This window comes from Cloeon dipterum, chromosome 4, assembly GCF_949628265.1.
Source record: "Cloeon dipterum chromosome 4, ieCloDipt1.1, whole genome shotgun sequence".
Classification (NCBI taxonomy): Eukaryota; Metazoa; Arthropoda; class Insecta; order Ephemeroptera; family Baetidae; genus Cloeon; species Cloeon dipterum.
The window spans coordinates 9780925-9808921 of record NC_088789.1 but is presented as its reverse complement, the minus strand read 5'-3'; the positions used below and the strand labels follow the sequence as shown (position 1 = coordinate 9808921).

The following is a 27997-nucleotide window of genomic DNA, read 5'->3' as shown; positions in this document are numbered from 1 at the left end:
GCGGCTACGCTGCCAGACCACTCCCCCTTGGATTTGCTGCGGAGCAGAGGAGCACTTTCTCTGCTGTTGTAGGCACACTCGTGCTCCGGCCGCGGCTCATTCAGTCAGCAGACGGTGAACAAGCGTGAGCAGAGCAGACTTTCCGACCAGAGTGCCCATGTGTAGGAGGTGAACTTCGCCTTCGACCTGAAACTTACACACGCCTGCTTCCAACAATAGAAACCAAATTCCTGACAAGGTAAGACTTTCATGGCAGAAATTACCCAAAGCCTATTTAAATAATTTATATTTTAAATTATTTTTATTTTATTTGCTTATATTAATTTTATTTTTAAAACTAAACTAAAAGCGTGAATTTAATATTAAGAATAGTTTTTGCAGTTTAGCAAAATTGTTGTTCAAATGTGATTTGTGTTTGTAGTAAATAAGCACGTAGAAAGTTCAAATTTTTGTTGAAATACACCAAAAATTAATTTGCATTCAAATTAAAAAAAAATTGTAATAATAAGCACTCACATTTTCTAAATATAAATTTGGCTTGTTGTTCTTTTAAACTGCGTCCTTGTAATCGTCCTAAGTGAGAAAATTCACGAATATTCTTTTCGCTTCATTGATTGTGCGCGTTTGTACTTTCTTTTCTCACAGTACAATCGCAATTTATTTCATTTATTGCTGCAAACCTATGGGCTATCACAACTGATATGGTCGTGCAGGAAGCGATGAAAAGTTTGCTCACGCTGAGAGAAATCAATTAACGACACTCGCGGCGAAGGGCAATTAAAGCCAGATCAAGCTCGATTTTAACCGCTTCGTGGAAAAGTGTCGATTCTCAGAGGGAAACTTGGTTTTTGAAGGATAAAATGGTTATTTCACGATTTATACAAATGGCAGTTTTGGGAATTTTTGCTCATTATGATCACTTTTGAAAAATAATTCACCAAGGGCGCAATTAAAATGTACGACCTGCCCCAATTAGACTAGAGTAATCAATCTTTTTATGGCTGGAAGATAATCTGGGTGATTAACTGCCGACGATCATGAATAGAGATGTGAAGCCGCAAGGTGATGCGAATGTGAAACCGTCGACAGAATCAATTAAGACACAGACAGAAAAGAAAATTGCTACTAAAAGTGAGCGTCGGCGCGCCAGGTAAATGTGTCAATGCGGAGGATTCTGCTTTTAGCAGGAAGGCAGAGAGTTGTAAAATATCGCGTGTCAGTCATTTGAGAGTAAATATACTACACACACTTGCATATACATTTTTATTTATTGCCGCGTATCGCCGCGAGAACGGGGAGCTGCCTTGCTCAAAACAAAGCCGCGATCTGGTTATAGTGAATTGGATTTGTGTCAAATCCGTCCTTGAAAGTCATTTGCGAGAACTGAGTTGCAGAGTGAAACACGTTCACTCGGCTCTTGTCAGGGATGTCAACAAAGGACCATGCTAAATAATGCGACTCTCGTGTTTAGCCAACTGCCAGGAAAGTGACAAATTAATTCTCATGCTACAGTTTCCGCGAATGCGAGTGCCTGAAATTTTGCACATGTGATCAAAGAATTTTCGACACACTCTCTGCACGGCAGTTGAAATTTATTCCCTATAGATAACACACTTTTGTTTCCTCTCTTGTTTTCTACATTTTATGTGATACGGATCTCACATATCATATTTTTAATTTAATTTAGCGTTACGCAGTAAATAACTCCAGTGCAGTCATTCTATCTGACTTTCCGTGTTGCTCTTAATCTGATGCTAAGCACGCACGAAGGAGTCTGAAGTGAAAAATCTTCCTTAAAAGCTTGCAAAAGTATATTCTCTTAGGGATAGATTAATCCATCACCAAACTTGTTGCTGGGGGTCATCATTTTAAATTTCCTGTTCAGCATAAAGTGGTAATACATAATTTGAGCCTAAGCCAAAATGTTCTGAACAAGTTAAGTTGAATGAAGTGCAACAAATAAATACTGTTTATCCAATGCAGCGGTAGTGTGTGATAATGTTTGAAACCTGTCCAATTCGGAAAAAGGACACTCGTCTCAATGTTCCCTTTCACCTGGCTGCCTAATTAGTGTGCGATGACCGGTGTAATTATTCGGCTCACACACTTGCGACTCCAAGGTCTAGATTATTAGGCCAGTGTGCGGTATGAATTATACAAAAATTCACTAGCGCGTTTTGGTGTGTTGGATATATGGTCGTGTATACGGTATAAACAAAGAAGGAGAAAGAAAGGCGAGAGTGAGAGCACACGCTGCTTCACGTATATTATCATTCTAATTGTCATGCAGATTGAGCTTTTTGTCCTCTCACTGCGCGCGAGTGCGCATTTCACCTGGTATTAATACACATTCGCCTCGTGAGAAGCCGAGCGCCATTTGATTTTCAAATATACAAGCGCGCACGGTGGCGGCTTTACGCTGTTTTGTTCTGCAGCCTGCTTTAATTAGCCAGACCTGACTTGGCGAGAGTGCACCTTGAAATTAGAAATGAGGACGTCGTTCGCTCTGCGGTTCGTCACTCGTTCGCGTAATTAATTAGGGCACACAGGTCTTTAAAGAGGATGTATGCCGCAGTGGCCGGTTTTATGATTGAGCTTTGCTGACTGAATCTGCCTATTCATTGTTTTTTCCATCTCCTAAATTTCATCAACGAACTTAATTAAAATTGTCACCATAATCTAGATTTGTGTATGATAATATTGAAACTAAAACATAATTCAGATGTGCCGGAGTATAGAAATTATGTATAAATAAATGCTAATGTATTTCATTCAAATAATTGCATACACATTAAACTCCAATTTTCCTTCAATTTCATTATATCTTTGAAAATATTAAATATTGTTATGAAAGCTTAAAAGCATTAAACAAATCGATTGTTCCTAACAGTTATTATTAAATATCAACTTTGAAGTTGAGTCGTAGGTAAAATGTAATATTGCATATTTATGGAAAAATTTCTCAAGAGTTATCAAATTAATTAGAATAACAAAATTTACTCACTCGAAGGCCAGAATCATATGCGGACTCAATTGACTGGCTATTAAACACAATGGAGAGCAGGTGGTGTGAAATTTAACTGCTTGTTCACACAGTGTAGCACATGCTCAAATTACCGCCGTCACCGTGCGATAAATTCGATAACGTCGGTCGTATCTGTGCCCTATGAAAGTTTGATTCTGTCTTGACCACACAGCGTACTCTTTTCTTTAGAAAGAACACCAGCAGCCAGCTGGCAGTCTAAAATCGCAACACTGATAAATCTTTTATTTAACCAGCCAGCAGGTTGTCGAGAGTCACTTCCCTGTTGAAAAAAGTCGACACCGTTTGGTCCGCCTCTGACGTTGGGTTATGCAAAAGTGGCTGCCAGAGATCAAACCATTATGAACGTTCGCCAATACATAAGACACGCGGACCAACCAACTTTCTCGGCAATTTATTTTGCTCGCCCATTATCTACATAAAACGGTGTTTCCATCTAATGGTTAGAAAATTAAGATTGAGAGGCGAAATGGTCCCTCGTGTCTTTGAAAACGAAAATTTATCACCGGTGTTTGCAGCGCGACGCTGAAGAGGGCTAGATGGGAGGGAGCCCTGCAAATCAATCTATTGCACTTGGGAAAAAGATGCTTCTTTAAGCAAAAGTGACAGTGATATTGCAACACGAAAGTGACACAAATAATCTTTAAGATTGATGGAAGTAAAATGATCACAATTTTTCATAAATTTTATAATAATTTTATAATGATTTCGTTCTAACTCTTTGAAATATTTAAAAAAGGCTCTACTTAAAATTGAGGTTTGAGTGAAGGAAAATTATAATAAAAAGCCTTTTATTAAGACTTCAACTCTGAGGAGTCTAATTTAATTTACATTTTTTTCGAGACAAAAATCTTTGATTAATGTAAGATGCTGAATAGTTAAGCTCCGTTCGAATCTAACGTATAGATTCGACGGCACTGTATATGTTTAAGGCAGCTTCCTATTACAAAAACATATCCACTTTTACATTCAGTTGCAAAATTAGAAAAAAAAGGCGCGCGTGTTGGTCGCCCTTCCTATTATGTCAAAATATATGCGTCTGCATCCGATCAATCGCATAACACACCGGATTATCTGCTAGGAAAGACAACTTTCAGTTTCTTTTCTATAAAAGGCCCCGGTTGCTTAGACTCGTTCAACGCAGGTGTTTTGATGAATCGAATGAATCACAGACACAAACGCGTATGCGCGAGCAGGCTCGGCTTGGCGCAAGGCGGATGAAAAAGTTTTTACGCCAGGGATCTTGGGATGGCTTGGGGCTTTTATGCCGATTTCGGCAGGTTGCGTAACACTCAAGCGTCCCATGGCACACATGCAAAGTTGGCGCGAGAGAAATTAGTGTGTCGCAGCTAGATTAGATGATGGAACGCTTGCTCCACTCCTTGCCTACGTAATGGAATTAGCTTTGCTGCTGCAGGGTGATATTTTGCACGCGTGTCAACATGATAATGAAATTTAGCAGTGGAGTTGAAATCTCTATCTGGAATAGGACACCATTTGGTATAGAATTTTTATCAAACAATGATTTAAATTTTGGTTCCCACAATTATAAATTGACGATGATGTGAAATTAAATATGCTTGTTCTACGAAATATTAGTGTGGAAAAAACAATTATCCAATAAAACAATCATAAAATTCGCATCTTAAGAGCAATAATTTCCATCACTTCCTCAACACGAATATTTTGATTCCAAGGGCGATAATTATTACAGTAATTTAAATAGTAAACGTGTGAACATGAAATGTTTATTCATTTTACACGAAAAAGAAATCACGACAATTCAAAAAGGAAGTGACAATTGAAGCGCCATGGCGTGAACGCAAATTTGGCAGAGAAACACTTTAAGCTCTTTGATTATAATTTCCTTAGTAGTTTAAGAAATTTAAACTGGAAGTAATACAGGAACAACTGATATGAGTTCCTTTTCCTTTTGTTTTGTATTATGCGACAGCGAAAGTTTCAGTTTTATCTTTTGAATTTAATTAGGGTCGTGCATCATAAATTTCGCTAAAGAGTTCTGCATTTCGCAAGTGTTCCCATAATTTAGCGTATTTTTTCATCTTGCATTGTGCCTTTATAAATTTGTCAACCAGCGAGTTACTCATCTTCGTGAGATTGTGGATTCCGCAGACAATGAGCATCTTAAATAATAAGAGTTTCACACATTTCTCGTATTTCCGTCTGAACCCCGCGACGTCTTATCATTTTTGAGTTGACAAGGAAATTTGAAGCAAACCAAAATTTGCATCATTTCTTGCGGACACACGAGCTCCAAACTCGTTTTTCGTTGCGGTCGGTTGGTTCTCCAATTTATCCAAGAAAATCAATATGGTGTGTTACATGTACGTGTGTTGTTTGTTTGAGTTTGATTGCTCTCTCACGACCGCAGCGGCGTCGTTCTGGAAAACACCGATTGCAGCATTCCTCGCGGTGGACCTCACAAAGACTGCTGCTTTTCTGGGCTTATTCAAATGTATGCGATCCAAAGCAGAAAGCAATTATCACACGTCCGCAAACAATGCAGATCTTGGCCCTGATATAACCACACAGTTAGTTAATTTATTTAGGAAAGTGAAAACGGCGGGAAATGGAACTCTCTTGTCGAAACAAACGCACTGCTCGGGCCCTGTGGGAAATTCAGAAGGAAAGACGCACTCGCAGAATAGTAATCTCCGAATTTTTATTCATCAGGAGAAGCTAACCGCCAAGGACAGCCTCTCCGCTTTGGAATTTAATCAGTCACTGCATAGAAATAATTTAACACTTTCGTCATGCCCTGAATTGAATATCATTTACCCGCGGCTGTCTTTTGAGTGCGTAAAATGTTGCTTGCGGTTCAGGCGATGACGTGATGACATAAATTTTGCAGACGGATATATTCAGCAAAGTGCGCACAAACGGCAAAAGACGTGATAAATTTGCTCCAATCGAGCTTACTCGAAAGTTTTCAGCAGAATAATGCTATAAAATGTAACTCTGCAGTTCCACGAAAAGTTCGAAACGCCGTGGCCACAGGCACTAAATTTAAAGGTCATGGAGCATTTTCGCCAATCAGCAAAGGGAAACCAAATTTCTGCGCTCGCGAGCAACTTTTTGCGGCCAACAAACAAAGCATTTGATGCCGAGGCGCAATTATTATTTTATTTGCGGTCGTTCGTAACGATGTTTTCTTCCTCTCGCTACCCGCGGACCCGCCAATTTGCTTCCAATTAAGCCAATGGAGGATGCACTCCGGCTAATGCAGAACCGAGTCTGCAATGCACTTACCGCAGGAAGTGCTCGATGGCTTGACCGTGCGTGACGTTCGGTCTCTCGTGTATTACGTTTTATCTTATTTTATCGATCTCTGAAAAAATAAAGTACACGCTCTTGGCGGTGCTCGGTGCTTAGTGTGCGCATTATTGCAAGCCGCATAAATATTGCAGCAAAAGTGGTTGAGTGGCGATGTGGGGCGCACGATTGGCCAGGCTGCCAACTCCGTGCGAGAGCTGGACAGAATTATTTATCTCCACTTGTGGTGCGAATTGAATGTCACTGCCCTGTGTCAGAGACAAAGAAAAGGAGAGAGAATATCGAGCAAAAGTAAAAGCTGAATTCTTGCATGCGTGCCCGGACCTCTCTGATGTTGTTTCCATAACCCGTGAGCGAAAGTTGTCGCTAATATTATTTATAGTATAATGAAGTATTGATCGATGTACCTTGGCAAACAATCGAAACGAGGTAATATCACGCTCGCTGAGCTTTAACAGCTAGCTGCAAAAACAAAAATGTGAGAGGTTGCACTCCCTCGGCTTTTTAAACGTTTGCAATTATGTTGCACAGAGGAATGCAATTAAATTTACGTCAAGTACGCTAGAAGATAAATATATCAATTTAGAAATTCACTTTCGAGAGTGATTTTAATTACGACGATTGGAGCTGAAGAGGAATGCAGCGGCAATCTGCCTGATTAAGCAATACAACGCTCCAGTTGCTCAAAATCTCAGGAGCCGGAATCCACTAATCTGGTCCAGATTCGTCTTGTGCTTGGCGTCTGAAACACAAAGCAGCCCACACCGCTGGAGCGCTCTCAGCACCATTGTTTGCTGCTCAAGTGAACTCTCAGCCGGCGCTCCTCTCTTGAGTCACGTGGCCGCAAACATGCCTTTCTGGACGCTCGCGAATATTCTTTTTACTTTCATCAACGGCCTTGCACTGGAACAGCAACTGGATATCTGTAATTAGATTGCTCACGAGCTCACCTGAGAGCAATCAGACGCAAACAAATTAATCTCAGAACTCAGGAAAACACGAGTCATTGTGATGTATAATTGATATCCTTGCGGTGGAAATTCGGGCCAAATTTGTTGTCATTTTGCAATGATTTCGAATGTTGTCCCTGCTTTGCCGTAATGGCAAACACCTGCAGATTTCGTTCCGTCCAACTGCCTCGTCGGCTAAATTAAATTTCAATTTACTAAATCCGTTACAATCATTGCGCCAACTGTTGGGGGTCCGTCGCTTGCAGTTACATATATTATGGAACTTGAGAAAGTATATGAAAATAAATATTTCTCCTTAACATCTGTATCTCGATTCGAGGTCTGCGCATGACAGATTATTTTCGTCTATGATTACCATCGAATGGGTCATTTTCTCGTTGAAAATTCGGATTTTCTCCTAGGCAAGGCATGCATCCAGGATCTCTCTCTCTCTCTCTCTCTCTCGCAGTTCCTGCTGAAGCCCCAGAACCACCTTTTGCCGATCACATTCCTCAAGGTGTATCACTGCTCGAGTGCTACACTTACTCAAGTATTAAATTCACTGCTCTCGTGGTGACTTTCACTGACAATATCGCATTCAGGTCGAAATCAAGCGCGCTCAGGTGCGCTAACTGAGAGCAGCAGAAGGCAAACACGTAAATAGCGCCGCGCGCGACCTGTGAAATACTCCCTTCCTTCGCACCGCGCACACCTGAATTCAACTCCACCGCTCCGTGCACTTTTTCATAACAATTTCGTGGGCTTTTTTCGCTGCTCTCTCGTTTGTGTGCTTAGTCAAGAGGGAAACTGCTCAGAATGTTCATGAGATGCATTTCCAGCAAGAATTCTCTCACACTCTAGCAATGATAGATATTCTAATTCGGATTTCACTTCTTGCCTTTCTCACTTAACTTCGTCGTTAAGTGAAATTAAATTATTTTGCCATCTCTACGTTAGTCTAGAACAGATGCTCAATCGATAAGCTTTCCTACTGTTCAATTTTTATTTAAAACTCAAAATTCTACTAGAAGCAACTCATGATGCGAATTGCAAAGTTCTGATCACGCAAATTTTACCTTAATTCCTGTGATAATCACTCTAAACGCAAGGAATTGTTCAAATCAGTTCTTGTTCAGTACCTTGCTCTTGATATTGACATTCAAATAAAATAAGAAAATAATATCTAACCAAGCGTATGCGTGGACGTGATGAGGGAATAATAAGCTTGGCAAAGGTCTCGCTGTCTTCATCACACTTTTCAACAATACCGCTCGTTCACCTGATGGACACGCCTTCCTTTCCAGGCATTTTAAGTGCTTATCAGACCGTGGAGGCGCGCGCCAAGTGCGTGATGATTGTTTTAGATATGGAAAATAGCAGCCATCGAAAGTGGTTCGTTATCATAATTCGAAATAAAAACCGAAAGCATGTTTTGGGTCACAATCCTCACGAGTGGGCCAGTTTAGAGAGGCTCCCAAATCAGTCGTGAAAGAAAGGACGAGTGGAAAAGGCGAACACTGTGCTGCGTTGAATGTCATTATTGTGTAATTATTCCTTGGAGAGGACCCCTTTCCCTGGCTTGATGCGTGCTCAATGATTTATTGAGTTGGGACAGAAATCGTGATAATCGATCATTATAATTTTAAGTTGAGCACAATATTCTTAATGCAATTACATGAGTGACACGTAGAAATGATTAAACTCTAATATTGAACCTGAAAAATGAAGGCACAGGGTTTTCAAAAGCCTTCAATTTAAAGATATATTTTAATCTTGGGTTATCGCCTATTATTGAGTTGATTTGTTCTCATTAGAAGGCAATACAAAGCTCCATTTTTTGTGATTTAGTATTCGTAAATTGAACAATTTGGGTTAATTTAGTAAACTTCGGCGAAAAAATTTGGAATCATCTTATTATTTATGTCTTTCTTTCATTAAACAGAGAGTTTCATCGATGCTGTTGCATCCAGGTAGTTTTTTTCAGCAAATAAAAATGCCAGAAGTTAACTTTCATTTCTCATATTATGTGTTTGAAAAAATGTAGTAGAACCATCAAAGAATTAAAAAAGAATACAACTTGGCGTGAAATTAATGTCAATGATTACTTCCTGATCAGAACAAATTTTTATAGGTTTCAAAAAATGAATTATGGCTTTGAAAGAAACAAGACTGGTCCTCTTCATGATGTTATAGTGGGTATTGAATTTTGAAATTCAAATAAAATATGACATCTTCAGAGGCAAATGAGATTTTCACTTACCTGTCACCTTTCTAGTAGAATCAGCGGAAATTTTACGTCTTTCTTTCCCCATCTAGCAATTATTAATTCTCCTCCGCTCCCACAGCTGAAATTCTCGCCTAGCATTCGCATTAATCACCACAATGTTAAAAGTTATTCATTTAGACCGTGGCGAGGAAGCTAAAATGCGCGTTTTGGCCTAAAGGTTATCGGAGAAAGTGGCGTGTGTGTGCAATTAATTACCATCGCTGCTATATTTTTGACGCACCGCCGGCAAAATGTTAAGTCACACGAGTCACACAAATAAAAACTGTTAGCTAAGCGGCGAGATGCTGCAGGGAGCGCGTATTAGCTGACATAACTCTTAATTGCTACTTGCCATATCCGCTGGACATTTGGCTTTTCGCCCGCCGCACCAAGGTAGCGGTGCGTATTGTGCAAATGCAAAGACTGCGTGTCTTGCAGACAAAGATGCTTGGTCCATAAACAGAAACAGGCTATTATTTGCAATTCAATTGCGCGCGTGCCAGTCTGCCTCTACACTTCTACATGTGATGAAATTATTATTTGCCTAAAGATTTCTAGACGAGATGATTGTTGCGAATTATGTAAATAATGCCTAGAACTAGACGCCTATTATCATGCTTGGATTATAATTTTGAATGGCGAAGCAAATTCAGCGTGAGATGGACAAATATGGTGAGCTGCACATCCCATAATTGGCATGATGAGTGATTTGAATTCAACCATTTCATAATTTCTGTGGATTATGGCAAGCGGACTTCAAAACTTTCCTCTTTCGTTGAAACTATTCTAGTCACTCTCTCTTATGAGACGACTCTTAATTTACGAAAGCGATGCATGTATTAATATCGATTTTATTTCACATGTTGCGTAATTTAAAGAACGCTCTGAAGTGTAATCTGATGTCTAGATTGTTTTTTTATCTTGTTGACTTGCAGAAACGAAATTAATTGTAAATCAGCTACTTCCGTGGTTTAATTTATTTTAACATCCACTCGATCTTCAATCAGTTCTGATGCATGAATTGCACTTTCAGAGACAACTCTTTTCGCGCACTGGCACACACAGGAACCCCCTTTCACATTCCTGCATAAAATACAAAGCTGCTGCACTCTCGATTTTGTGCGAGCGCAATCGTACGTGCGAAGTGAAGATTATATCGGTCAGCCGGGTCAATCGAATCGCTGTAATTACGCGGAAGCAGGCCGCACAAGCCAATTTCGTGTACGTGTGCATGTTTTGTAACAGCAGCCCTATTCATTTGCATGCTAATAAAGTAATTACGGCTGCGAGAAGTGAGGAAACGAATGTAGAGACGCACCAACCACGCCGTTTTAACTGCAACGGACGCATCGTGGTCTCATTAGCCGATCGCACCTCGTGCAGTGGCTATTAGATTATTGTGCGGAGGAGCGAACTGTGTTGTTGTTGGTACTGCTGCGGTTTTCAACTTTCATCACTCTTTATTGGCATGACCTGAGTTTGTGTGTGTGTGTGTGTGTGTGTGTGTGTGTGTGTGTGTGTGTGTGTGTGTGTGTGTGTGTGTGTGTGTGTGTGTGTGTGTGTGTGTGTGTGTTACCGATCTGCTCTGTGGATGGCTATTAACTTGATTCTCCTCTATAGTTTATTTATACGCACTCACTCCACAGCAGGTGAAAATTGGCATGTTGCGTTGCTCAAGCCTTCACGATCACTTGCGAAAACAGTTTGATGCGAAAATTGCATGTATGGGAACTTTTCCCGCTTTTATATTGTATGCAAAGCATCGTTTAATCGATGGCTTGTAAATTTTAAACAGTCTTGTTTGTTCTGCTTGAAATATTTACGCGTATACGGTCTTATCTGATCGGCCATATTTTTTTGTTGCATACACATTATAAATTCAAGGAAGGGTAATTACAGTTGGCGTCGCCAGTAGTCAGCCTTGAGACATAAAAACGCTTCTGCGTATTACCATTAATATGCGATCCAAATCAGGATCATTTTTTATCTTCATCGACATCAACTTGTGGCTCAATTTTCGATTTGATGCTCCAAATGTTATTTGCCCTGGAATGAGTCGTGCAAATCTCAATCCTGGAATTTAAACGTGACTCGAACACAGCTAGTCAACCTTGACTTGAAAACAGATGCGCTTCATGAAAATTTGTTTCGTTACAGAGCTAGGGAAAGTGTAGCTGCGAATTTACCATGCATAAATCACACACAGAAATTTCGAGCGACGAGTGCGTACATCAATTTACAAAGCGCACAGGAACAAAGATCATCTCACTCGCAATAATTTATGAGAAGAGTGACTGTGCTAAAAGGAACAACGCTAATGTTTGGGTGCGTTAATTGCAATCTCCGAGGTACCGACATGCAAATCAAATTATGAAGTAAGAGCATCTTCACGTCATCCCACGAGTTGGCTGTTTCGTGCACATTCCACTCTTATATGCTAATCGAAGCAATTTACCGCCGTCGCAAATGTTAAACGCGGGCTGATTGCACGCTTGTTTTACTCGCTTTGGTTGTTGTTGCTGTGAAAAAGATGCGCGTTCAGGCCTTTAATTTTAATTTAGCCATTCATGTGCAAAGAGAACATTTCTCCCACCGTGGAGTTTATATGAATAGATAATACCATCAGTATATGAAAAATGTAAAAACCTGTCTCGGCAAAAATTATGCAACACTGAGCTACGTTGATGTGACTAAAAAAATGTAGCATATAATTCCATTCATGAATATGTGTGTCAAATACATATTTAAATAGAGGTGTTTTGGCACAAATACCTCGGCGAGTTTCGCCGACGTTTCAACAGTGGTATGCACATTTCCTCGCATCCTGCAACAATTGAAGAAGCTCCCTTGCAAGGCTACAACCTGCAAATGATTCAACAGAATAAAATCAAGTTTCAGCGCACGTATATGGCAACCTGAGAAACATAAAAAAGTGACGTAACGCGCGCGCAATATCATTTTCCGCGGTCTTCCACCTCGGGGCGATCATTGCTCAGGTCTCGGAGGTGACGTAACGCCCAACCCTGCCGGTCCGGCTGCGAGACAAGTGCGTATACGTACGGAGAAAGTAAAGCCCGAGACCCACGCCGGTCGGGACAAGTGCTCGCGCCGGCCCCAGAACAAAACACACTACTACTTTCTCTGCGTGATTTTGCCCCGTAGGCTAATAGCGTAACATTTTGCCTCGGAATCCCAGATGACATTTTTATTCGCTTTTCTAAACGCGTGACCCCAAACGGTTGCGCAACACTTTCTTTCCATCTTGTGGTGGTCCTGGTGCTGCCGAATTTTGGACTGGCTGATCATTTGATGTTTGCAAGCGTTTGCTCAACCATTCATTATTCAAGAAATTTCCCCACGGTAATACACTTGCCAATTAATAATCGCAATATCACTACGAGGCGCAGTACAATTAATCATTATGGAAAGTTTCTATATTTAAATAAATCTTGCAACAAAAGAAACATTATCGTGCACAAAATTTTCTTGGTAAAGGAATTGATTTATTATTGCTTTTAATTGTTCGGCTATTATAATATAAAATTTTATAGCTAGAAAATTATCCAAATTTACCATCTATTCCAGACTAAACAACTTGTAAATTTGCTGATAATGATCCTTTTAACAAGTTTTGCTGGCATTTGCAGTACATTTCTCGCCAGAGGAAGTTGATTTGGCTCGCTCGATTTCATTTTTCATTTTTGCACTAGCGGACAAGTTTCCTATCAGCCTAAGTGTTGCCTCAGTCCGATAGAAAGCTATGCATTATCAAATAATAGCTTGTAAAGTCATAAGAAGCTCTTCTAGCTACGACCTGGTGGGTCTAATGAGTTGGTAGTTACGGAACTGAAGACTATAATTTGGGATATAAATTGCGGCGTGCCCTGCAACAGAAATGAAGCGTTGTTTATGCGCCCATCCAAAACGCAATAAACAACGCACTGAATAGAAGAACCGTTTTGCAACACAATAAATAGAAACGGACGCGTGCATCACATATTTCTCTGATTGATGCAAAATTTGTTTTGTGTTGCGCACTTAAAAGCAAAATGTCTAAAATAATATACTTGTATATTGCACGCATCACGGCGCATCCTTTACATTAGAATATCTAATTTGATGCACGGTGAGGAGGAGAGAAGAGCTCGTTATGCATGGCGGCCCTAATCGAACAGGCTAATAATCCTTCATCTTTCTGCTAGAATTGAACTGGTTTGATGTGTTACGTAAAATGATGGAATAGAGAATAGATAAAGCAATACCATATAATTTTGAAACAATTGCAACTGTGCGGCATAAAAGTTAGAAATTTTATCACTCTCTCAATTCTTCAAAAATGCTCTTTATTTCCAAGGAATCAGTTATAGATGTTGGAAAATATTCTCAAATCGTATCAATTTTATAATTGAATAAAAAAGATTTAAGCTAATTTTACAAGGTATTTTATGACGATTTCAAATAAAGATAGAATGGTTCGCTAAACTTGTAAGCTTTTACCGTCGAGTAAAATCTAATTTCTATAATGTTAAATTTAATTTTATCGATATGTACAATCAAATGAAGATTGGGATTGGCTTTTCATAAATTGACTACCGTTTAGGCGCATAAATCTGAAATAAAATTTATCCAATGACGTGGCAGTAAAGCTGTCACTTTTGACGAGAAAGTTTCTAATACGCGTGTGATGAACCGCAGATAAGGTCACAGGTCAATCTGCAAGGAGTGACCCAAAAATAAATCTTTTTCTGAGAGGACCAGTCGAAAGTGAATTTCTTTCTCTCGGAACCAAACGCCTTTCATTCCTTTTCATCAATCACATTCAGTGTTGTTTTAAAACTCACTGGAGCTTCATCATACTTAATCCGCCCTTGTCGAAGGTCGGCACTCCTGAATATGCATCAGCGATCACATTCCTATCAGATGAGGGATCGTGACCAAGAATGCTTGTGGATCATGACTAAAATATCACGAGAAAGGGCGAAATTTCAAGGTCTTGAGCAGCATGAATGGATTTATTTTGCTTTCTGCGCTTTACTTATGGGAATTAGGATGCGTTGGCCACTCTCCGCGTGATGTGCAAGTTTCTAAAAATATGTGGCAATGAATTTTTATGTCGGGTAGTTTGCATAAAATTAAACTGTCTGAAATATGCGGCCAACACGCAATGTGCTGGATTCAAGACCTTAAGTTTCCTCTGTTATTTGTACAACAAAAGCAAATTGATGTTTTTAAGTGAGCAAAAGATCTCACTCGACCTTCTCCGTACATATTTACGGTGCTTGTTGGTCTCTTTTCTTTCTTATTTGAATTTCTCTCTCGCGGTAAGAGTAGAAACTGCTTCATCGTCCGTCTCGAAAAGAAAAAGCTCAGTGGAGATTGTAAGAAAAGCAGATGAGTGCCAACTGCCTGCGGGTTGTATTTCTTGATATAATTATTTTCATTAAACACATATATAAAGTGCATTAAATTTTCACTTCAGCCAACACCTCTCTCGCGGAGTGTTCAGGATGGACCAGTATGTATAAGTTTTAAATAACACTACTTGCTATGGAATGCGATCAAGTTGGCTTCAAGGTTGAACAAGTGCTTGTGTACGCCGTAATTTAGCCGATTATCTTCTGGTCTGCCTTCGCATTTTCCTCCTCAGTTAAAACAGTTTGATCAAAGGGATCGTAAAATTTGTCGTTATACTTTCGGCCAGCACAATAGCAGTTTGAAAAAGACTTTCCTGATCGGATTTGCTTTGTAGCCACTTAAGGGACACCAATCACTTTCATGCACTGCACTTAAATTGGCTTTTCTTTGTTCCGGTCAGATGTAAAACATGAAGTGGGGGGCATTCAGATAGAATTTTAATACGGCAAAATGCAATGGAACATAAATTGGTTTTGTCATGACTATATAATATATAGCTGTAAAACTTAAAATTTAATTTCCATATTAAATCCAGATTGATTAAAAATATCGTTTTTGGGCTCGAAGAAAATTAAATATTATTTACCCTGATTGCAAGAGCTAAAATGTTTTTTTTAAATATTATCCTCTATTGATATGGGGGACTCACACTTTTCGCCCAACACTCACACTTCTCGCTAGGATAGGGCATTACAATGATTCTTCCCATCAAAAAACGAGAAGTGTGAGTGAGCGGAAAGTGTGAGTCCCCCATAAGTAAGAAATATTACGAAAAGAATATGTCAAAACTAGTTTCAATATGCTAATTTCGAGATGCAAAAAAGTTACGTTAGCTCGTTAGCGTCTGCTTCTAATTACAGCACCGATCTAAAATTAACGTGTGAATTTTTCCGACTTCTCACGAAGTTTAGTCAACTTGCTGAGTTCATTCCGCTCGGCTGGCCACTCAATTGGTCATTAGTAACTTCTTGCAAGAGTTCCCACACTTTGGGAAGAGCCTGTCCGGGCGTAAATCACTCGAACGTATCAAGCACATTTGACCCACGAAGAATTATTTAACATTCACATATTGGCTGGCATTAGTTTTGCGGCCTGCAGCCGGTAGTGAAAGTTTAAAAGCTCGAGAAATGGATCACTCGGTGAGAACATAGCCCGCCACATTCCGCGACTGGTCCTTTTTTCCTCTTAATTTGCCGTTGCTGCAGACACGTAATAAAAAATTAGCATACACATTACGTAACAGCCCGCATTCGGGTCTAATATTAATTTCAGTGCTTCTCTTATATGTAAGCATATAACCAGTCGTTTCTTAATTTTTTATTGCCATCCGCTATGACGTTTGATCTCGTGCCTGACACAGATCTAAATTCGTATCAATTAAAATAAATAAATAACAAAAAAATCAGCAACAGCAGGTGGGCGAGTAGAAACAGATCTTCAGCATCGTTAATTTGTATAATTCAAAGTCAATTTTAGCGTTTAAATTAGCAGTATTTTTTAAGATATGAACAAATTCAAGTTCATAATGGCAAAGAAAATTTCTGATTGCAAAATAACGGTCAAGTTTTCTCTTCTAAGGTGTGCTTGATATTTATTAATAGCGAACATGGATCAGTAAATGGCATGATCTATCCTCTACAGCATATCATTATAAAGGAACTATGACGTCTGGAAACTTTCAATTATCCAAAACACAATGTTCAGACCAAACACAAACGCACTGGCAAAAAATAACCGCATGAGGAAAGCCAATCAGAAATTGTGCTTCACGTCTCACTCTCATCAGATGAAATCCCCGCAGCGTGTGCACATACATCTATGCGGATTCCCCAGCCGACCACTCATGCATTTTGAAGTGCACTGCACGTTCCGCTGATTTACAAGCTTGACTGGCCCGAAATTAAATGCCAAGCGGCAAATAGGTTTCAGCTGAAGGGGCCTTGCTCGCGCGCACCGATACGCGTCTGTTAGTTGGGAAAAGAGGCTGCAGCCTCTTAATTGCTGTTAAAACACAAACACTTCAATTGCGTATGAGCCAGCCGACTTTTCTGCAGCTTACGCAATCTTCGCAAGCAGCAGTACTAATAATTGTGAGATGCCGGTTTGAACTTTCTTCTTTAATAATGGACTTCCCTGTTTGGAATCGCGGACACTCTTCAACCACTTGCTGCTTAATTGTGTAAACTCGCGAGCGCACCTTCTCACCGAGTGGTTTTTTGTCGGTTGCACTTTGTATCGGGCCTGTGAATGTACCTGGTTTCCCTTCATTGTGCTATTCATGTGTGATTGTCACGGGTTTTTTTGTTCATTTTGCATTTTTGTCTGTTGCAGATGAGGCTGTGGCCTAAGCAAGGCCTGGGCCCTTTTATTTTGCTCACTGTCTCACTAGTCGCCGCAGGTAGGTGTTCCTTTAATTTTCAATAAAGCTCTTATAATCATTTTACTAACATAAAACTAGGTTATTCATTAGTTGGAATTTTCACTAAGAGTTAATCTCATTTTACATTGACGGCGAAGGAGAAATTTCCTTTTTTAAACGGTCAGATTCGTTCTCTCGTACAACGAAATTGCATTAATTTGGTTCTCAAATCATGAAAAGGCGTGCAAGTCTATTCCTCCGTTGAAGAAAGCGATTCTCATTCATTAAAGTCTCCACAATCGAAATTAAGCAAAAGCATTAAATCTTCTTCCTCCCAAATCTAATACGTCGGTTTGGATTTCTCTTCGGATGGAATGCCACAACAGATCGACACGCGAGAACCCACCCACTGCATGTTAGGTGCTGTTTAGAGAAATGGACCTTTGACTATTATAATAATACACGTATGAATTCAAGCGGCGCCGCGAACGAAAATGATTCACGCGTCAATTTCTCTTTTGCTTTTATACTCTTGATTCCGCTCGGACGCGTCTCGCGCACGTGATTTATGCTTCTGCCGCGAGTGAAAATTGTAGTCGTAAAAATTGTGCTGGAGAGTTTCGCGATTAGATTGCTGTGGACATGAATTGGTAATGGAAAATTCGTCGGGCCATAATTGGATCAGGCTTGTATGTTAATGGCTCACGGGGAGTAATTGAACTCGTACTAATTATTGTACACACTAGCCTTTCTCTTGCAAACAATACCTGCAAGCATTAATTGGAAATTAGAATCTGGCGTAACGCAACAACTGCTCTATTTGAATATCACAGTTACAAATTTTCCAAACATTGTACTGATATTTTTATTCCCATAATGCTACAATTTCTAAAAATGCAGGCATTCAAGACGTTTTTAGGGCTCAGATTTCATGTTAACCTACTTTAAATCAAATCCATAAATAGTGATGGCAGAGTCGCACGTAGTATTAATTGCCTGACATATCAAAACAATCTCAATCGTGTTTCAAAATCCACACATCTTGATTTGAATACAAAGAAAATATTACGTGGGTGCATCATGCATCTATTTTTTCTGCTAACTCTCCATTGTTAATTTTTAATTCTCAAAGCGGAACGCCTGCACAGGTCGTTAAGCAATTTTTCAATGCAGTGTGGGAGGCTGTTTTGTTTTCTTTGCTTTTTAATTTCATTCATGGACGTCACGCATCATTATCCAAAATGGTCGTAGGGCGGAAATTACAAAACTCGCTCTGCTTTCGCTTATTTTTTTGTCTCGGTGTTGCGCAAGCCAATTAACAAAAATATCGATTTCAGGCATTTCAAATGTCGCTGGCGAAAACCAAAGGGTGGTTTGCTACTACACAAACTGGTCAGTGTATCGGCCGGGCACAGCGAAATTCTCCCCACAGAACATCAACCCCTACCTCTGCACTCACCTCATCTACGCCTTCGGCGGTCTAACCAAAGAAAATAGCCTCAGACCTTTCGACAAGTACCAAGATATTGAACAAGGTAATTAGCCAATCACGTGTATTCAAGGAAAAAATATTGAAGTGATCGTGTTCAGGTGGATATGCTAAATTCAATGGACTGAAGAGCTACAACAAGCAGCTCAAGACTCTGCTCGCCATTGGCGGTTGGAATGAAGGTTCGACGAGATTTTCACCCTTGGTGGCCGACCCTGAAAGGAGGCAGGAATTCGTCAAGAATGTCGTGCGGTTCCTCAGGACCAACCACTTTGATGGTCTCGATTTGGATTGGGAATATCCTGCATTCAGGGATGGCGGCAAACCAAAGGACAGAGAAAATTACGCTTCTCTTGTTGAGGTGCCGAATCTCATTGTTTTTTTTTTTAAATATTTACAATTCAATTTTTTACTTCACTAGGAATTAAGAGCTGAATTCGAGAGGGAATCCAGCAAAACTGGACGCGAAAGGCTTCTACTCACCATGGCCGTGCCAGCTGGCATTGAATACATTGACAAGGGCTATGATATTCCTTCTCTCAATAGGTTTGACTTTATTTTCTCTCAATTTTTCCAGTTCTAATCATACATTCACTTTAGAAATCTGGATTTCTTCAACCTTTTGAGCTACGACTACCACTCTGCTTACGAACCGGTCGTAAATCACCACGCTCCTCTTTTTGGTGGTGGCGACCCCGACAACGAATACAATTTCGATGCTCAGCTATCTATCGTGAGTTAAAATCTTTTACGTTGAATTTCTTTTTAAAAAATTCTTCAAATAATAGGACATCACGATCAAACACTACATCAAATCGGGTGCTGAGCCTTCAAAACTAGTGCTTGGAATTCCGACCTACGGCAGATCATACACACTTTTCAACCCGTTGGCAAACGAAGTCGGCTCTGCCGCTGACGGGCCTGGAGAACAAGGTGACGCAACGAGGGAAAAGGGCTACCTTGCATACTATGAAGTAAGGTATTGGTTAATTTTTAAATCCTGTACATTAACGTGATGCTTTTAGATTTGCGAGAGCATCAAGAAGGACGGCTGGACTGTCGAGTCTCCGAACCCAACAGACGTCGGCCCCTATGCTTACAAGGGAAATCAGTGGGTGGGCTTCGACGACGTAGATATTGTCAAAACCAAGGTATGGACAGTATAAAAATCTAGAACCAATTTTCTCATGCACGATTTCTGGCAACGCAATTTTATGGTCGGGAATTTGGGGACTGAAAGTGAAACTCTCGAGAGCCCTGCAGTGATGCAGATTATTCTTCATGATCCGACGAGAATAGCGCGTTGATTCGATTGAGAAAAGACTTCCTATTTAGACCATTTCACTCGTCTCTTTGTTTATTTTGGCAAGCCCGCCCGGCGTCACACAAGTGGCCGCGCGGCGATCGTGATCCCGAGTTTACTCCGCCGCCAGCGCGTGCGAGAGAAATCTATTAATCGCGGGTGGCGTGGGAACGAAAGTGGCTCTGGATTAACATAAGTAACGCCTTTGTTCAGGCTCGTTACGTAGCCGCCCAGGGCCTCGGAGGAGTCATGTTCTGGTCCATCGACAACGACGATTTCCGCGGAAAATGCCACGACCGGCCCTACCCGCTGATCGAGGCTGCTAAGCAGGCTCTCCTCGAGTCTTCAAAGTAAGTCTTCGCGGTGCTATCTCACTCACGGATCTCACGTTTGCGTCGTTTGCAGGCCGAGCACGAGCGATACGCCCAAGAAAAGCAAGCCTTCGAGCGCGGGACTGATCCCGCGTAGACAAAATCGCCCGCAGTCGACCACTTTGCCTGCCAGGAGCGGAGCAAAGAGACCCAGGCCATTGACCACCACGTCCACAGAGGCGCCAAAGCTTTCGACAACGCCTGTTCCTCCCAGTGCCGAGCTTTTGAGCACACCTGAACCGCCAACTACCCCTGACCCAGGCAGTGGTGAGCACTTGACAAATTTCAGTCTATTCAACAGTTTAAAGATTTTGGGGAAAAAGCAGTATTCTACATAGACGCGCAAAAAATGGACTTTACGTTCTCTTATGCCATTCTTTAAAATTTCACTACTGGAGCTACTTGCAAAGTGCCGCAAATTTTGATGCGCCGCAGTAGTCTTTCAGAATTTATTCTAAAAGTATAATGCTCACTTATTTTTTGTTTTTAATACTCCCTCATTATGATGATAATAATTTAACGTTATGTAATTAATTATAATTTTTAATGCACATTATTTTGAATCTCATCAATAACAATAACAATAATTTCACATGATAAAAGTATAAGCCCATATTGTAATCGTTTTTTCTCGATGCTAGATTTTGTCTGCAAGGATGAAGGTTTCTTCCCACATCCCAGGGATTGTAAAAAGTACTTCTGGTGCTTGGACAGTGGACCTTCCCAGCTGGGAATTGTGGCCCATCAGTTCACATGCCCTTCAGGTATGCATACATATTAATCGTTTGATTACTTTCACTATAGACATATATGCACCATGACTGTATTGAAGCCATTTAATATTACATGTTCACGCTTGTCACATTATCTACGTGACCTTACATTTAAAATCAATTTTAATTTGTTAAATTATAATATTCAGGACTACTTTTCAACAAAATCGCTGATTCGTGCGATTACGCGCGTAACGTGATCTGCAAGCAGTCAAAGTCGACAACTACCACTACCACCACAGCCGCGCCATCAACGTCTCAAAAATCCCCTATTTACAAGCCAACCACCACTACCACGACCACAACCACCACAACAACTACTGCCGCCCCTGATGAAGAAGAGTATGAGTATGATGAAGAAGAATATGATCCTCAAGCAATCAAGGATCTGGTAGCACTGATTAAGAAACTAGGTAGCATCTAAATTTACAGAAAAAAGCAGAGAAAAAGCATATTAAAATTCCTTCAAATTTAGGCGGTGTCGAGCAACTGGAAAAGCAGTTTGGTGGAAATGGAAATAAAGAAGAAAACAAGCAGCCGGCTGTAGTTCCTAACATCCCCAAATCTCTGTATGACAGGGTTTTAGGAAGCAGACCCCGCCCTCAGAGTGGAAGTGGTGGATCAGTTTTAGTAGAGAAGGAAATCCCCAGCCGCGAAGAAACACCAAGGTATGACTTGATAGCTATGCAACCTGCGCAGCATCACTGCAATACCGGTTTCCCAGATTCATACAACAGGCAGCTACTTTTTTTGTTGGTTTGTTACAACAGGTCCAGCAGCTTGAACCAAAGCAGAGGCCCCCAAAATCAAGGATTGGAAGATCTCGAGGAGGTCCGAGGCTTGACAAAGGAAAAGCCTAAGTACACGGAAATTAGGAAAGCTAGGTAAATTTTGTTTTTAAATTGCCAACGAAATCAATAGTTGGAACTATTTTTATAGACCTCGTCCTTCTGTGGATGACGATGATGAAGAAGAAGAGGAAATTGAAGAGCGTGAAGAAAGTGAGCAGTCTGCCCCAGAAGTTAGCACACAGAGATCTAGAAAGCCATACAATCCGAAGTACACCAACATTAGCAGAGCCAGGCCATCGACTGTTGCACCCGTTGAGGAGGAGGTTGAAGAAGAACCAGTTGAAAAGGAAGTGAAACGTCAACCGATACAGGAAGAGGCACCCAAGAGGTTTGTGTATTTAAATGAATTAACCCTGAGCATTGTACGGTAGCAAGCTTATTTGATCAATTGATTCATTTTTGGCGCAGTAACATAGAAGTTACGGGAAAAAATTAGATATCAACCTATATTGCACCTTTTGATATTATATTTTGCGCTTTTATGTAATATTTTTTGGTAAAATGTGGAGATTTTCAAAACTTAAATTAAGCTAGTATTGCATGCAGCAGCAACATTGCTCTCAGTATATTTAAGTTTTTGCTGGAGTGAACGCAAAAACTTTTTTGGTTTTTATCAAGTATGGTAGACAATTCAAAGCTTCACTTAGTATTTTTAACATTAAATTTCCCCCTGCTCATCCAATAGGCGATGTCTGGGTGAAGGTGGTAGAGTAGTATAACAAGCTGCTGATTACAGGAAACTGTATGCCTCCCTGAGCCGCACTAGAAGCACCACCACTGCGGCTCCAGTGCTCGAAGAAGAGATCGAGGAAGAAGGCAAGACTCCTCTTGAGTTTGAAGGCAGCGATGAAGTGACAAAGGTAGGATTCAAAGATGGCAATTCGCTGCGGAGACAAATAGTAGATGATCAGGTAGATAATGCGACTGATGAACAGCTCCCTCCACAGGAGGCCACAACCACTGAGCTTTCCCAAGAAACCGCCACCCCCACTGAAGAACCCTCCACCTTCACTCCTTCTGGCTTTTTACTGACAAAACCCGTTACCACCACCACAACCGAAAGTTCGAGGATTTTCGTGGTGAACGCACAGCCAGCCGTTGAGGCTGCCCCAAGCACAACTTCCACTACCTCGGCTCCCACCACCCTCGAGCAAACCACCACCGAGCAGCCTACAGAGGAGCCCACCACCTTCAGCGCTGCCTCCACTAGCACTGTTACGAGTGTGGTTACCTCAATCACGGAGTCGCTAGTCACGGGCAGGACCAAAATCATTATCAACAGGAAGCAGTTTATCTTGCTGCCCAAATCGACCACCACCATGGCTCCGTCAACCAAGGAGGAAGAGGAGGTAGTAACTGACTTGCCCACAACCACCTCAACCACTACAACGACGACAACCACCACAGAAGCGCCGACAAGTGCCATCAAAGGCACCACCATAAGGTTCAAGCGGCCACTCATCAGACAAAAGGAGGAAAAATCAACTTTCCGCAAACAGCTAGTCAGAAAACGACCATTAAAGGCTGAAAAGCCAACGGAAGAGCCAGAGGTCAAGGAAGAGCAGGTGACCAGGAGGAGTTTCATTCGCCAGCACCACCGCTTCAACTACTCGTCGACCACCTCTACCACAGAAAGCATCTTGGACTCCACAACTGAGAAAAAGAGGACTTTCAAATTAAACAGGGGCCGCACAACGTACGCTTCCTCTGAAGAAACAAATAATGATGATACGAATGTTAGCAAAGAGAGACCAAAGTTTGTTCCCCGCAGCAGGACAAGACCCTCGGTGGTAAACACTGAGAGTGCCGAACCCAGCAGCACTGCCAGACCAATACCTATTGCAGCTAGGAGGAGGAACCCCTTCACGACCGAACCAACCGCGGTCAGTAATTCTTCCAAGAGACCTGTCAGCCGAATTGAAAGAAGACGCCGACCAACTGTCTCGAGCACAACCCCTTCTAGCCCTGCCACCATCTACTCTGAAGAGTTCACTGCCGAAACCTACGTGCCAACTACTGCTCTCCCACTGGTAACCAGCGAGGAATTAGCGCCTGAGGTGTCCAGCACGCCCAGACGCAAAACCGTTGTTCTAATTAGAGGCAGGCCCTCTTCGACCGCGGCCACTCCTGTCAAATCGCAATACGACCCGTACGAAGTTAATAATCCAGAAGAGTTTTTCCTGCTGTCCAGCTCTCAAACCGGCCCAGACGCCTCTGTCGAAGAAGAGAACGTAATCGGCACCCTCAATGACGAGGTAGAACTCGTTCACTTTCCCCCCGAAACGCTCGCGTAACCCTTTGGCTGGGGATCGATGCGGTGGTAAAATCACAAACAAAAACTCTGCTCCTCCTCTTCTCTCTGTCCTCTTGTCCTCTAACGCCAAAAATAACTCTGCATGCCACACTGCGGCGGTGAAGACGGCCACCTGTGGAGGAGGCGAACCAAAATTATCACTGACCGCGACACACTTGATGATGAGATCGAACGACTTGGACGCACAAAAACACCAAAACACGGACAACGGACCCAAAATAACGGACAACCTATAAACCACATGTGACTGGAATGAGATAGCATGATAAAATGTTCTATTTGATAATTTTATTTTAAATCTTGATTTAAAATGAATTGTTCTTTTTTCTACTGCCAGGGTGTTGGAATCTACTATTCATTCAAAATAAATCTGGCATGTGATTTTGTGCAGGATCATGTGTACCAGTTTGTAATGGATAATATCGTTAAATTCAAATCTAAAAGCTTACATAATTAAACTCTCTAAATATTTATTTAAAATTTCTGTTGCCTGATTAATTTTGATGGTATTTTAAATGGAATACACTCTTTCTCAAAAGCCGATATTAAATCGCCCTAATTGAAATCTTTTTTTATTTAGGCTCCAGCCGTTTCGGTTCCCAGCAGATCTACCTCCCGACCCTTAACCAGCGTCAATCGTAGACCTTTCCAAAACTCTCGGTCTCGATCGAGAACCACCGAATCGCCTTCCTTTGCTAGCAGTCCCGTTCTGGAAACTATCGACGATTACACAACCAAGTCACCGCGTCAGAGGTTTGTCGTCAGACGCAAATTCAGACCAACGACCAAGGTAGTTGATTTTCTCAAAATTTAATTATTTTAAAACTCTTTCATCGAAAAATAAAACTGTAAAATCGATTTGTAAGAAATCTAAATTTAAAAAAAAAATATTTTTTTATTCATTCAAAGAATAGTCAAATTTTATGGTTTTCTGTATAATAAACGGGTAAAAAATATTGATTTAATTAATATACGGTTCCATTATTCAGTCAAAAAACATGACATAAATTCAATAAAAAATAAACGATTAAAATTTAATATTCTTTCCATCCAAGGACATTATAGAGAATACGGAGGGTAAAGAGTCTCAATTACCAAGCGTCCCGGAGTCGACCAGCAGTGCTCCCAGGCGTAGTCAGAATTTGCTCCGCAGAGTGAAAGTTAGCAGCACAACCACCACAACTGAAGAGCCTGTCCAGACCGAGAGTACGGTAGCTGAAGTGGGTGAGACGTCGGCCCTGGTCGCCGAACCCTCGCCCGCCCTTTACTACTCGAAGCAAACTGTCGATGAGCCAATCGTGACTGAAGAGATCCCCTCTGCCGGATCAGCGCAGGACTTTGATTTGGCCAATACTCGCGTTACTGCCCTTGCCCAACTTGCAACTGCTGCTCCATGTAGGATTAATTACACTAATTTTCCCTTTCTCAAAAGAAACACAATTATTTTAAGATAATTTAAATTTTGATTAAACATATTTATTAACGATCATCTCACGGTGTACAATTTACAAAATACAATTTTTCTCGGATTTTTGTGCATTGCTGCTTACTTTAAAGATAAGTCATTAGCATTGCATGCAAAAAACTATACATAGACAGATGTGGATATTTAAAATAAATTTGCATTCGCTGGTTGAAGATGATTCGAGATTGAAGTAAAACGTTAGAACGCAGATAACTGTGAAACATATATCTGTCTTTGAAATTTGCATGTATCCGAGATCCTCAGACAGTTCACACATTGCTGGGGCATTAAAAAATTTAAAATCAATTGAATGTGCTTTAAATTTCATATTTGTTAACAAATTTTCAGTAAGCATCTGTGATAGGGAGTGGGAAGTAAGAATTAGTTTATTTCTAGATCGTCTACAGAGTAATCAGTTGGAACTAGTTTGTATACAAGGCGAGACATCATTCTTTTATCGACTGACAACCTTTTTAAATAATCGCGACTTTCTAGAAGTACTAGGTCTTTTAGTGATAAAAAATTGCTACAGCGCTTCAATGTCAAATGAAGCAATTTGTGAGATAGCCCATTTTAATTTTAAATTTAATTGTAATCGGTCATCGCAAGGGAGTAAAATAAATCCATAAACCGTATAAGGAAAGTTGAAAAATTTACAGTGAGAGTTCAGTCATCTGCAGCTATTAACGATAGAAACATTTGACGAATTTTGAAGTTTATAGTAATAGTGAAAATGGACACCCTAACTCTTTTCCCGATGTGCTTGTAAAAACGCGTTCCTGTTACCTGGAAAGTTACACCTAATAGGATGGACAAAATTTTAATGTATTAGCAGTTTCTCAAATTTTATCCTCTTTACTGTAACGACTAATTTTTAATTCATTTTCTCTTTTTTAGCATCTGAGCCTGTCGTTGACCTCTTGGACGCTGATTTCCCTGACCCTGAGGCAGTGCCAGCCCCTGCTCCAGTCCTGAGCACAGCAGCTCCCGTCAAGATCAGGCAACGCTCGCAGAGGCCATCTGCGGCAGTGAAGGAACAAGTAGTGAGGGAACAAAAGCCGTTCACCAAAATTAACAGAGGAAGCACCAAGTCCCAGCATAGTCTTGCCCCAGTTGCCCCATTCACGCAAACAGTCACCTACAAGCATCAGGAGCCTGTTGAGCACCAACCAACGTATGATTACTATGACGCCGAACCTGACTCGCTCCAGCCAAGCTACACCAATAAGGTAAATTTTTTAAAAATATCTTAGTGAAAATTATTTTGGTCGAAGGTATTTTTGCTAAAATTAATTATTGCACCTAATCACTGGCGTGATAAAATGTTTTATTTTATTTCCAGCATAGTAATAGGATATCCTCTTCTGATTCATTGTTTTCCTAAAAATATAAAAAAATATAAAAATGATTCAGTTATCAAATCTTTATGTTTTGCAGGTGAAAATTCACGAGGACGGCAGTCTTGAGTGCCTCGACAGGGGCAACTTCGCGCATCCCTTCTCTTGTCGAAAATTCATCTCATGCGCCCTAATGGAGAACGGCGCTCTGCTCGGCTGGATTTACACCTGTCCGAAGCATCTCGCCTTTGACCCGATTGGCGGGATCTGCAACTGGTCTGGCGGTTGCAAAGAGTAAACCGCCGATAATCACAGTGTCGGTGACACACATGAACAATAGCATGTGATTCAAGCAAAGTGGTGAATGCGAGAGAGTTTATACGTTGTAAGAATTTGATTTATTTTTTACTGGAATTTTATCTAGGTCTAGTGTGAGCCTTAAGCATGGAGTATGGTCTTCCCCGCCCTTTAAATTGAACAACAACAACAGTTAAAGAAATTTGAATTTTGTTATATAGTAATGCTATGATCAAAATATTTATTCAAATGGTAAGGGCGATTTATGCATTTCTTTTGACGGCAAGAATTTCTATTCTACTTTCAGCCATATTACTTTACAAGAGTAGAACTGATTCAAGGCCATGCTGTGTTTGACCACACTGTAATTGTAACGGAAATTATTTTGCATAAGCTGTAAAAACTTATTGCTCTGTACTTGTATATAATAAAATGACAATAAACACAATGAAAAGTGGTTTAAAATTGAT

General features: G+C 40.8%; 1 protein-coding gene across 3 annotated transcripts; it reads left to right on the top strand.

Annotated features, from left to right (window-relative positions):
- Positions 1–7: 7 nt before the first annotated feature.
- Cht6 (Chitinase 6) lies at positions 8–27981 on the top strand. Of its 3 annotated transcripts, none has more exons than XM_065487533.1 (21): positions 8–238; positions 17300–17366; positions 18665–18862; positions 18918–19177; positions 19238–19362; positions 19417–19549; positions 19605–19790; positions 19842–19967; positions 20333–20469; positions 20525–20757; positions 21132–21254; positions 21413–21676; positions 21739–21931; positions 22034–22147; positions 22203–22442; positions 22851–22974; positions 23062–24369; positions 25009–25218; positions 25484–25823; positions 26791–27122; positions 27331–27981. In XM_065487533.1, the coding sequence occupies exons 2-21, from the start codon at positions 17300–17302 to the stop codon at positions 27526–27528; spliced, it is 4911 nt and encodes a 1636-aa protein (XP_065343605.1). In that variant the 5' UTR covers positions 8–238; the 3' UTR covers positions 27529–27981. The 3 variants fall into 3 exon arrangements, with proteins under 3 accessions (XP_065343605.1, XP_065343604.1, XP_065343606.1); XM_065487532.1 differs by having other exon boundaries at positions 23050–24369; XM_065487534.1 differs by lacking the exon at positions 23062–24369 and having other exon boundaries at positions 15–238.
- Positions 27982–27997: the final 16 nt, after the last annotated feature.